This window comes from Apium graveolens, chromosome 8 (assembly GCF_009905375.1).
Source record: "Apium graveolens cultivar Ventura chromosome 8, ASM990537v1, whole genome shotgun sequence".
Classification (NCBI taxonomy): domain Eukaryota; kingdom Viridiplantae; phylum Streptophyta; class Magnoliopsida; order Apiales; family Apiaceae; genus Apium; species Apium graveolens.
This window is the reverse complement of record NC_133654.1, coordinates 24,624,377-24,637,166: the sequence shown is the minus strand read 5'-3', so window position 1 is coordinate 24,637,166 and position 12,790 is coordinate 24,624,377. Positions and strand designations below refer to the sequence as shown.

The following is a 12,790-nucleotide window of genomic DNA, read 5'->3' as shown; positions in this document are numbered from 1 at the left end:
TCATCCTTCACGCAGGACGCGTCTTTGACAAGCACTTTTTCTTTTTTACTTATGTTGTCAATATCACATTAACACCCAGTATAAAGGAGCATCAACCAAGACAACTTGGGCGCGTCCTCGAAAATAGTATATTTTGTCTTGAGTTTCATTTATATAAAACCCTAACTTAGGGCGCGTCCTACATTTAGGACGCGTCATGAGACCAAGCAAACTGAGCAAATATCCCTTAGGAAAGTTTCAAAATTTTATTTATAATGCGCTCTGATGTCAAAAGTGCATCAGTCCCACGGCTACTATGCTCTGTGGGGAAATTATTTCTAAAAAATGACCCTTCAACTAGTCCTAAGGTAAGTAGTACATGCACTACCCCCCTAGGCTAGGAGGAATTTATTTAATTCTAGCCTATAAACTAAGCATAAACCAAAATGATAAAAGACATATGCAAGGGGCCAAAGCCACGCCTTACTGGTAATACTTTCGGAGATGTTCCGCATTCCAAGCTCGCGGAACTAGCTTCCCGTCCATATCTTCAAGGTGATAAGTCCCCTTCCACAGGATAGACTTTATTCTGTACGGTCCTTCCCAATTAGCTCCAAACACTCCATGTTGGGGGTTCTTTGTATTGGGCATCACCTTCCTAAGTACCAAATCCCCCACCTTCAGCAACTGTCCTTTTACCTTCTTGTTATAATACCTTGCGGCGCGCTGCTGATATGCTGCTAGCCTTAACTGAGAATTTTCCCTCGTCTCCTCTAAGAGATCTAAATGAAGCCTTTGATTAACCTCAGCGTCTTCTTTCCCGTAACAATCCCTGCGAAGTGATCCCGATCCAACTTCCACGGGGACCATAGCTTCGTAGTCGTAAGTCAGCATAAACGGCGTTTCTCCCGTAGTAGATCGCGGCGTAGTGTTGTATGACCACATCACCTTCGGGAGTTTTTCAGGCCAATTCCCTTTACGTTCCTCCAGCTTGGTTTTGAGGGTATGCTTTATTATTTTGTTAACAGCTTCTGTTTGTCCATTGCTTTGAGGATGATAGACCGCCGCAAACTCCTTCTTGATTCTCAACTCCTCACATAGCTGCCGCAACTCCTTGCTATCAAACTGTTTTCCATTGTCGGAGACAAGCTTGTAAGGGATTCCAAACCTACATACAATTGAATTGAAAACGAAATCCCTGATTTTCTTTGCGGTGATAGTAGCCAGTGGCATAGCTTCCGCCCATTTAGTAAAGTAATCGACCACAACCACTGCATACTTGACGTCTCCTTTAGCTTTCGGCAATTCTCCGATAAGATCAATTCCCCACATGGCGAACGGCCATGGGCTTGCCATAGGCGTCAAGAGTGTAGCCGGCATAGACGAGTAGTTTGCAAAACGCTGGCAGCGATCACATGCCTTGACGAAATTTGTAGCATCTTCTCTCATCGTGGGCCAATAATACCCTTGGCGCAACACTTTCATTGCCAACGAGCTACCCCCCGAGTGATTGCCACAGATTCCTTCATGCACCTCTCTTAGGATGTAATTTCCTTCTTCTTCTTCAACACACCTGAGCAGAGGTTTGTTGAACCCTCTCTTGTACAGGACTTCATCGTATATCACATATCTTGCAGCTTGATAACGGAGTCGACGAGCCATAAACTTATCCTCGGGGAGTGTTCCCTTGCGAATGTAAGCTAGAATGGGCGTCATCCATGTTTCCTTAGGAGCCTCATCCACTTGCATCGTTTCTATCTCTGGGATACTAGGAACCTCCTGGATTTCAAGAGGAATGGATCCTAACAAAACAGCCTCTTGTTGCGACCCCATTTTTGCCAGAGCATCCGCATTACTGTTTTTCTCCCGCGGAACGCATTCCAATCTAACTTCTTTGAACATTCCAATCACGCGCTGTGCACATCTCAAGTATAATTCTGTTCGCGGGCCTCGCGCTTGAAATCCCCCGTTTACCTGATTCACTACCAACTCTGAGTCACTTTTTGCAATTAAGTTTCGCACCCCCATTTCCAGAGCGATTTTCAGGCCATTAATCAGCGCCTCATACTCCGCATCATTATTGGTTGCGTAAAACTTGAAATGAATTGCGCTCATCAGATGGTGGCCTTCCGGAGACACAAGTACTATACCCGTACCTGCTCCTCCATTGTTAACCGCCCCATCCACATGCAAGATCCACCAAGGATGCGGAAACTCCTCCAAAGACTCCTCGGCATGAGGTGGATATAGCATTACCAAAGCTTTATCATCAATTTCAGAATCAAATTCCAACAAGAAATCGGCTAAGGCTTGCCCTTTTATCGCTGTTCGAGGCACATATTCCAAATCAAACTGTCCCAACTCCACAGCCCATTTCAGCATTCTGCCTGATGACTCCGGTTTGTGCAGGACCTGTCGCAGCGGGTACGCTGTACGAACTTCAACTCTATGGGCTTGAAAATATGGTCGCAATTTTCTTGACGCAAGAATCAGGGCGTAAACCAGTTTCTCCATATTTGTGTAGCGAGTTTCAGCGTCGTGTAACCGCTTGCTCACGTAGTACACTGGTGATTGCTGCCCATCTTCCTCTCTTACCAGAACTGCACTGATCGAATATTCAGACACTGCGAGGTACAGTATTAGATTTTCCCCATCCAACGGCTTTGACAACATGGGAGGATGTCCCAGTTGCTCCTTGATTCTTTTGAAAGCCTCTTCACATTCTGACGTCCATACAAAGTCTTTCCCAGCTAATTTAATCGCCTTGAAAAACTCCTTGCATCTATCAGACGACTTGGAAACAAATCGATTTAACGCGGCGATTCTCCCAGTCAAACTCTGCACCTGTTTCACATTGGTGGGTGACTTCATATCCAATAATGCCTTGATCTTCGCGGGGTTGGCCTCAATTCCCCTGTGGTTGACAATGAACCCGAGAAACTTGCCCGACTCCACGCCGAACACACATTTTTGCGGATTTAATTTCATACGAAACCTCCTCAAAATATTAAACATCTCCATCAGGTGTTTGATATGGTCAGTCGTCACCTCAGATTTCACCAGCATATCGTCCACATACACTTCCATGGTTCTCCCGATTTGATCTTTGAACATCATGTTTACCAACCGCTGGTAGGTTGCGCCAGCATTAATCAAATCAAACGGCATTCCTATGTAACAGTATAACCCCCTGTCCGTAATAAAGGATGTATGTTCTTGATCGGGGCCATACATCGGAATTTGATTATATCCGGAGTATGCATCCATAAAACTCAACAGCGCATGCCCCGCCGTCGCGTCCACCAACTGATCGATTCTTGGCAGCGGGAAACTATCCTTTGGACAGGCCTTATTGAGATCCGTGAAATCCACACATGTCCTCCACTTCCCATTTGGTTTCTTCACCAGTACTGGATTTGCAAGCCATTCGGGGTAGAACGATTCTTTGATCAACCCCACCTCCAACAACCGGTCTACTTCTTCTTTTAATGCTATCGCCCTTTCTCCACTTACTGGGCGGCGTTTCTGACGTATGCCCTTGCAATTCGGGAGGATATTCAAACGGTGACACATTACTTCCGGGTCGATCCCTATCATATCTAAATGACTCCATGCGAAAACATCAAGATTTGCAATTAGAAAGCGGGTGAGACCTCCTCTCATCTCATCATCCAACTGAGATCCCACTTTCAAAACCTTGTTTGGGTCATTTTTATCAACTGGAATAGATATTGTGTCTTCGGCCGGTCCCGTTTTTTCGGTGGGCATAGGGATCCTGGGATCCAAATCGAAATCAAAGTCTCGGGGGTCTTCAACTTCCACTTTTTCATCTGAGGGCGCGTCCTCGTTTAGAGGAGCATCAACCTCAACTTCATTCAAGGGCGCATCCTTCTTTTGAGGAGCATCAACCTTGACGTTATTGCCGAGACCTTGCAAAATCTCACTTCTTCCTTCCAACTTTTCCCCGTTGACCTCTTTCTGTATGATTCCCTCTGTATGACTCGCCACCACTTCTTCTACACTACGGATTTTCGAAACACGTGCCTGCGTCACAAAAGAGTTTCCAGAGGTATTGGTTTCTTCCTTCCCGGGGTTTTCAACAAAATAGTGGGCATGGACCTCTCCACTTGGTTTTGTATGAATATCTTCTATATCTTCGTATGGGAGACCTTTCCCTTCATACCTTCTTCTGCGAAATTCCTTGACAGCCTTGTGATAGCAGTCGCGCGACTCATACTGTGACCCTCTCAGACTGCCAACTCCGTTTGGCATTGGGAATTTTATCATCAAGTGGTGTATCGATGTTATCACCCTGAACGCTCGCAACCAAGGTCTGCCGACCAGCACATTGTGCGCGGAATCCTGATCTAGCACCTTGAAATCTATTATTTGAGTAACCGACAAAGCTCCTTCCCCGAGCGTGACGGGAAGCCTGACCGAACCCATAACTCTCACAGCTTCCCCAGTAAAGCCATAGACGTGTGCATCTTCGAAATACATGTCGCTATCTGGGAAACCCAGCTTTTTGTAGGTGCTGTAGTACAAGATGTTTGTAGAACTCCCATTATCCAAGAAAACTCGATGTACGTTCATTGCCCCAATAAGCATGGTAATCACCAGCGCATCGTTGTGAGGATGATGCACCCACCTAGATTCTTTTTCCTTGAATGTAATATCAGCGGACTCCCCCTTAAAGACTTTCGGGGGTCTGTCTTCCAAGCTGTGGATGTTGGTGAGCGGTGGATGTCTCGCTTCTCTCGCGTTTCTTTCCAGTGCTCGATTACTATCACCAACGAAAGGGTGTCCTCCAAAAATTGCCCTAATACTGCCGGCCCTCTGAAACTTGACCTCTGCTGTTTTCTCAACATCCTCCGCCCGCGGGGGCTGTCTTTCATCTTTACCCTTGTCATCAAGTCCCCTGCGTCGCTTCACCTTGTCAATCCATTCTCCCAGGTGTCCAGCCTTGATCAATTCCTCAATCTCATCCCGCAAGTGACGACACTCATGGGTGTCATGGCCAGTAGACTCATGGTAGTCACAGTACTTCTTTTTATCTCTGCTTTGCCATGAAGTTAGACGGTCGGGCTTCTTGAAGATTCCCCTATCCTTATTTACCTCGAAGATATGATCAATGGACGCCGCCAGCGGTGTATAATTGCTGACTCTTCTTTCGTAGTTCGTTGGTGGGCTCCATTCTCTTCGCGAGCTCACAGCATTTACCCTGTTAGGGCTTCTAGCGTTTCGCCGATAGTCCGGGCTCACGGATCTGTCCCTTCTCTTGGATCGCCCCTTGGAGTTATAGGTATTATCATTCTTTTTTGTTTCTGCAAGCGACTGCTCGATTGCTTTGAACGACTCCGCCTGCGCGAGCACATCAGCCAATGACACTGGGTCCTTCCCTTGTAGGTGTTTCCAGAAATCCGTCCCCACACGCAACCCAGCTATAAGCAATATTTTCAACGTTTCATCAGTTGCACCCCTCACCAAAGTAGATTCTGCGTTAAACCTCTTGAAATACGAAGTCAAACTTTCTCCTTCCTTTTGTTTCACATTAGCCAGCGTGGTAACAGGTGGTGTGTACTTCACCGCGGCTTGGAATTGTGTCAAAAACAAAGTTTTCATCTGTTCCCAGGATGTAATTACACCTGGACCAAGTTTTTGGAACCACTGCTGAGCGCCTTCTCTGAAGGTGGCTGCCAAGAGACGGCATCGAACCAAATCAGGTACTTGATATACATCCATTTCAATGTTAAAACGCCCCAAGAACTCCACAGGATCAGAGTTCCCGTGGAAACGCAAGTCATTGGTTGTGTTCCGGTATCCTGCGGGCAATTGCGCCTCCCTCACAACAGCAGCAAAAGGAGAAGGAGCTTGCGCAGTCGCCGTTACTCTTCCTCCCTCAAGATGGTTGAGCAACCGCTTGAGGTCGTTCACATTAAACGTCCCTACCCCAGGAATGGTTTGAACATTAGGTTGTTGGGGTTGCTCTGCGACCTGCTGAAATTCCCCTTGATTACCCCCCCGGGTGTGGCGGAGGATCTCGCCGCCCCTCGCCCTGGGGCTGCAACGGTGGCACGTTACCGTTTTGGTCCTGTACATTTTCCCGTACGCGAGGTTCACCTTGACCGCGTCGCGGAATTTTATCATTGTTCTGCATTCTTCCTTGAATTCGCCCGCCGTCCTGGTCATGAGGACGCGCCCCAGACCCATTATCAGTAGCGCTGTGGGAAGCTACAGGAATAACAGCGGGGGCTTCTCCAGCGGAGTGCGCTCCACCTCTCCTACCATTGTAAGGGGCTCTTCCGTATTGATGTCCCATTCTCCCTCGTCCATTCCTCTGAAATCCCCGGTAGTAATTCCCGGGCCTTCCTCGCGGAGGGGCACGCTCGTGCTCGCGGTGCCGCACCCCGGCATCCCTTTGGAATGCGGGGGGCACACGCGTCGTATCACGGGCCCTCGCTTCTCCGGCGTTTCCTTCCTTTTGCCATTCTACCAGCAACATCCTCAAGTCGTCGTCCTCCAACCTTATGCCAAGCCTCTTTTTCAAGGCTGAAAGATCCCTTCCTCCTCCGTCCTGGTTTTGAGTGTCCTCCGCACGACGACGCTCGTCCATCGTATGCCCAGACCTATGTGGGTGTGGTACTACCTGGTTGCCCAGGCGAGGCCTTTCTCCGCCCTCAGTGTCATCATCCGCAAGCTCCACAATAGGCTCTACATCACCAGAATACTGCAAACGTCGTGGAGTGATTGGCGGGTTATCCCCGCTCCCCTGGGTATCTATCTCAACTATAGGGGCTTTCCCCAAGGCATGACCGTGACGGGGGAAACGACGACCTCTCCTCGTCTTTCGGCGCTCCACCGTGTTCAGTCTTGAGTTAAAACTGTTAAGAGTATCCCCCATGCGATACAATTGCTCCAATATATCAGCGTTGCTGATGAGAACGGGAGGTGTCCCCCCCCCCACATCCGGAGCCCTCGGTGGATCCGCCATATTTCTGGGAACGTAAGGTTCGTGGCGAGTATAGCGCCCCCCGCCTCCTCCTTCAGACCTGCTGTCACTTCCATCATAAGAACTTCCATCACGATTGTAAGACATCTTTTCCTCCTAAGATTGCGACCTTAATTAGCCCCCCTCCTTCTAGCGCCAATTTGTTGACGGAGGAATCTGGTAACAACAAAGATTGAGGTTTCTCGCCGGAATTAAGATCTGTGACGGTGATTCTTTACCGGAAACTTAAGCGGTGTGTGGTGATTTATGGTTGTTTTAGGATGAGATTGATCAAAGTAAGTGGTGGCTCTCTTATCGGCTCTCAACTTCTTACCCTTTCAATGTGCCTACGTACCCTTTATATAGGGATCAAGCCTGACGTAGTTCTCGTAGAACAAGAAGTCTAATGCGTTGAGACTTCTTACTCCTAAGCCCAATAGAAGCCCATCCGATATCCATCTTCTGCTAGCTTTAGGAATGTCCAACTATGAGGCCCAACCGCAAAGGCCCAAGGCTCGTCCGCAATCGTAGGACTTCACGGATAGTGCATCTCCCTGCGCAAGGATAACACTCCGCTACAGCTATCTCCCTTGATTTACGAACGCAGGTATAGCCACGGTTCACCCCAAGTGCCAGACGCGTCCCTGTCCCCCGAATGAGGATAACCCACCAGATAGCAGGACAGGTGATCCCAAGCTCTTGGGTGCAAAGTGCAGGATGACTCCAAAGTTCTCCAACGAGGACACCCGTTGAATACAAGAACAGAGCTCCCAAAGCACACACTAAAGTTAAACCCCGCATCCCCAACGAGAACACCCGTTGAATACAGGAGGAGGCCTTCAATCATCAGGCACACCCCTGGATGTGATATCCCGTATTTTCAGAATTATTATTATTAATATTTGAATATGTTTATGTGATTTTCTGATTTAGAAGGAATAAAATGGTGGATATTTTATTCCTATTTGACGAGTTTGTGTTATTAATTGGTAATGTGCTAATTGTTGAGTGTTATATCGGTCCTTGTTAATATCTGAAAATATTTCCTTAAATGTATTAATTTCAAAAGTTTATTTGAAACCCGATCATTTATTGATATCGGTAAATTGAGTTCGTTTAGTAATATTAGGGATTGAATGGATATTTTGTCTGCTATATGTTATATGTAATATTAATTGTGTGGGACTCAGTTGTGATTGAGGATTATTTGTATTATTAATTACTGAGTCGTATCGTTTTGTTTTCGTCTTTAAAAGTGATTTTATTGAAAATCTAATTTCATAAATATTTAAATTATCTTTAAAAAATATTTTTATGACTTTATAATTACAATAATTATTTTTGGGATTTTATAAAATTTAGAAATCAATATTTCATCAATTATTTAGCCCTGTATGATTTTCTGATTGTATTTATTTGTAAAATCCATATTTAATTTCAAAATTCTTCAAAAATTATGAAACTCATATTTATTCAAGTTTGAAATATTCGGAGAATTTTAAAATTATTTTGGGAATTTTTAGGATTAATTTTACCCGCGCGTTGAATCGTTTAATTGATAAAAGCGGGTATAAATTGCGTTTCAAAAATTATTTTAAAATTTCAAAATTTATGTTTTTATAAACTTCGGGATATTTGTAACATTTTAAGACTATTTTCGTGATATTCTGGATTTGTTTTAAGTGCAGCTCGGTTCGTTAAATCGTATAGTGCGGGTATAGTGCGCAAGTTAAAAATGCTTTAAAAATTATAAAAAATTTATTTTATTAGTTTTTAATTATTCTGAGAATTTTAGAATTTGTTTGGTAATTTTCTGATTTTATTTACCGGCGCGTTTATTCGATAATTTGAGAAATGCGGGGCAAAATAAATTAAAAAAAAAAAATAAATAAATAGAAAAACGTGTCAAATCCTAAAACTACCCAGCACCCCCACCCCTGCCACGCCCCCCCCCCCCCTATTTCCCTACGCATCAGACCCCCACCCCCTGTCTCTCTCTTCTCTGCTTCACTTCTATCTCCTCTGTATATACTTTTTAATTTTCAAAAATTCATATCTTACAAACCGTTCATCCAAATTTCAATTATTATATATATAAACGATCAGCGTTTCGATACCTACGCATAGGTATATATATTGCAAGGTTTTAAGAAGAAAATTTGCAGGGCATATTTCCGTTATATTTCCGTTTTAATTTATTTTCGGGGCATAGAAAAAGAGTTTGGAGGCGGTGATTACTCCAAATGGCATCTCAGCGTGTATATGTCTATGGCTATTAATTTCGGATTTTCTGGAGATATTTTCCGGACATCAGATTTTCTCTTCGGGTTGATCAGAATTTATTTTGGGTAACGATTCCGAAATTCCGCCTTCGTACTTGTATATATTATAGCATGTTAGTGTTTATATATTTATTTCATAATTTTTAGAAATTGTTGGAGAAGTCACTTTTGGTCCGAGTTTTGGTTCAGGTGGCCGTGTTATTCATTTCTGGAGTGTTTATACGCGTAAATATAAATTATTGTGTTGATTGTTGTTGGTTGTGTCGATATGATATCGACTGGCAGTCCGAGAAATAGAGGAGGTGCTGTCCAATTTCCAAGAAAATATTATTTTAAATTATTTTACAGGCTCAATAATTCTTATAAAATTATTTCGAGTGTTCGAGCACTATTATTTAGTTATAAATGATTCAGAGACCTGTTTTAATTCCGAAAAATGTTCAAAAATTCATATTAAATAAACCGTCCGTCCGTTTAATACGAAACGAACGCGTACAGACTCAGAAAAATATTCCGCTTTCATTAAAAATACTTTCGAGACCCAAATCCTTTTTGTTTCGAAAGGTCGTTTGTTTTACAAGTCATTCTAAGTCGATTATTTATCGATAAATCATATTTTTGACCTGATTTCAGTTTTAAACATATCGAGTCGACCCTTCTGATGAACCGAGTCTTATGTGATATGAATTATGTGATATATGAGTTATGTGCTTATGTGTGATGTGAATTAGGTGTGTATGTGGATCAAGGGTCCTATGTTTGTCTGTTATATTTATGTGTGGGTCACAAGAATCTCTGTGTTTATCTGTTTTAATTATATGTGGGCTATCGTATGGGTAGACGATAGGATTTTGACGCGTAGTTCGTCGAGTGGTTACCGTTTAGACGATTAAAGTTCTATATTTTAATTATAGATGCGGATCATTCGAGTTGATCGGGACAAGACGTTGGATAAAGAATGAGATGGAATGGTATTGGGTATCTGGCTTCTAGCAATCGCAGGAGCAGCATATCAGTCAAGTGTTGAAAAGAAGGACGGTGATGTTTTAAGACAGAATTTCAGAATAGATGCGTGTTTGCGAGTGTGACTAACTGCTAAAAACCCAAAGGCAAGTACCCCTGATTTCACTTATTGTTCAAGTGATGTTTATTTCGAATCACAGTATGCAAGTATCCCTATCATCACTTATTGTTCAAGTGATATTTATTTAAAATCTTATCATGCAAGTATTGCTTTTTCCTATTCTCAGTTCAAGATAGATAAATGTTTTATATATCGCTGAATTAAATAATTCTGTTTATGCAAGTACCCTCTGCTATTCTATGTTCAGAATAGATTTACAAATGTTTTGGGTTTTGAGAAAAATGATTTTGTTGCAAGTATTCCTGCCCAAGTGAATGGGGGAATAAAATTATTTCGGGTGTCAAGTATTATGACCCCTTTTCAATAAAAGGTTTTGAGATTTGATGGTTACTGGTAGCGTAAGAGGCCGAGGCACCGGTCCAGCGTGAGCTATTATACAGAAGTGTAATACGGAAGTGTAATATCTTACAAGGCTTGTTATGCCTTTTCTGGCGCCCTATAGGTACCGTATGTCTTCGGGATACGGGTAGTACCTATATTTACGGTATACTGCGGGATACCGGTGCTGTTTCATGACTGATCATCAGGAACAGCATAGTGCATAATTTGGTTCCAATCGAAATTATTATATTGATTTTGACATCTTACAAGGAATGATTTATTAAGTATTTTATTTTTGGATAAAAGATGAAATGTGGTTTTGATTCAGTTTCTTATTTTGAGTATACTTAGTTTGTTGTTAAATATCAAAGATGGTATTAGTACAGATGATTGGTGTTGACTTCAGTATGGAATGTTGTGAGCATCAAAGTTCGTATTGATATCTAATTTGATATGACAACAAAATAAGTATTAATCTCAAGAATTCGGTTTTGAGTAAAGTTTATGATTCAATCCATAATCATTGTTTCATGTTATTGTGGTTTACGATATTTCCGTAAACACTGTTTTACGAGTTTTATTCTCGTTATGATTCAAAGTATTGCTGAAGCACGTCGCTGGAAAATATAAAAAGGGTTTTTGAATACAATTAAGGAATCAATTCTGGGATTCCTCAACTAAAATTTTATGATTCAGCAATTATGATTTCTAAATGATCTGCACTGATGCAGATGTTAGTTTTTTTATCAAAATGACCCGATATTTACTATAATGAACTTGCTGAGCATTTCTTTCGCTCATACTTGCCTGTTTTTAAATTTAACCTCCAGTGAGGATTAGCTTGCTGTTTAGCCGTGTAATTCGAGGAAGCAAGAAGAAGCTCTTGGAAGGTGGTTGGTCCAGGGTTTGCGGACTAGTGTAAGTTTTATTATGTAAAGTTGTTTATATTATATTATATTATAGTTTTGTATTTTATTTGGGCCTAGTATACTTCATTTCGAAGTTATACTAGTGGGTTTAGTTTTGAGTTGGAATTTATTGAAAAGAGATTTAAAAGAAAGTGAAAAATTTATTTGTGGAATTTGGAATTCTTGTTTCTAGAACTGTAACCTTAAAAGATCTTGGATTAGTTGGGGTCATAAATGATAAATATCTTCCGCTGGCATTTATTATTTGATTTAACAGGTTAATTTTGGATTGAAGTTTTATAGTGACGACCAAATCCTCTGACCCCGGATTTGGGGTCGTTACAGGTTGGTATCAGAGCTGAGGTTATAGTAAACTAGAAACGAGAGTGTGTAGGAGTGTGTATAGCTATGTGAGGACGTTTGAGCTCATATCGAGTTCCTGTTGGACTATTGAATATAGTACCAACGAATAAGTTAAGATAAGGCGTATTTGTTTGAGATGATTGTGCTGAACTGGATGGAACTCCGGGAAGCTGCAAATTTCTATTGTGGAATCTTCCGAGACTACGATTCGACAACGATGGAGATTATCGATATCCTTAGAATATGAAGAAGTATCTAGAATCGGATGACGAGTCAACAGAAGAGTTCAAATTCAAGATAAATATTAAGACTTTGGCAATACCTTCTCTTTCTATAATTTCTTTTGACTTCTCTCAAAAAGAAATATCAGTTAGAAGATATATTCCCTAACACTCATTTTCAATCCTATCTGTGTTTTAAATGTGCCAGAGGCTGTCATGAAGCCTATTTTTCAGGTTTTGATAGCTCTGTCAAGTTATTATAATTTAACTTCCACTTTTCTTATTTGGTGGATAGTTTCTTGGTAATGTGACACCACTTGCTCATCTGGTGCCAAAATTTTGTTCTCTGGATTTCATTTCCTTCAGAAATATCAGCTTTGAAATCTTTTCAGTTTATTCATTAGATTTTGAATTCCTTTGACATTCTTTTACTCTGACTGAAATGAACAACCTTAACTATAAGGGACACAAGGTATACCTGTCTGTGTGATAGGAGTTGGATGGGACGCCATCACTTGTGTGTGTTGTGAATACATGAAGGTTAACAACCTTTAGTAGTGTCTTAATTTGGACACGCAATACCA

The 12,790-nt window shown here is 42.2% G+C and overlaps 1 protein-coding gene across 1 annotated transcript; it reads right to left on the bottom strand.

Annotated features, from left to right (window-relative positions):
• Nucleotides 1–409: 409 nt before the first annotated feature.
• LOC141679418 (uncharacterized) lies at nucleotides 410–5,601 on the bottom strand. The gene is made up of 9 exons (XM_074485919.1): nucleotides 5,095–5,601; nucleotides 3,796–4,911; nucleotides 3,493–3,675; nucleotides 2,708–3,108; nucleotides 2,392–2,584; nucleotides 1,756–2,073; nucleotides 1,553–1,665; nucleotides 695–811; nucleotides 410–527 (listed from the first exon to the last, which is right to left on the bottom strand). The coding sequence occupies exons 1-9, from the start codon at nucleotides 5,599–5,601 to the stop codon at nucleotides 410–412; spliced, it is 3,066 nt and encodes a 1,021-aa protein (XP_074342020.1).
• Nucleotides 5,602–12,790: the final 7,189 nt, after the last annotated feature.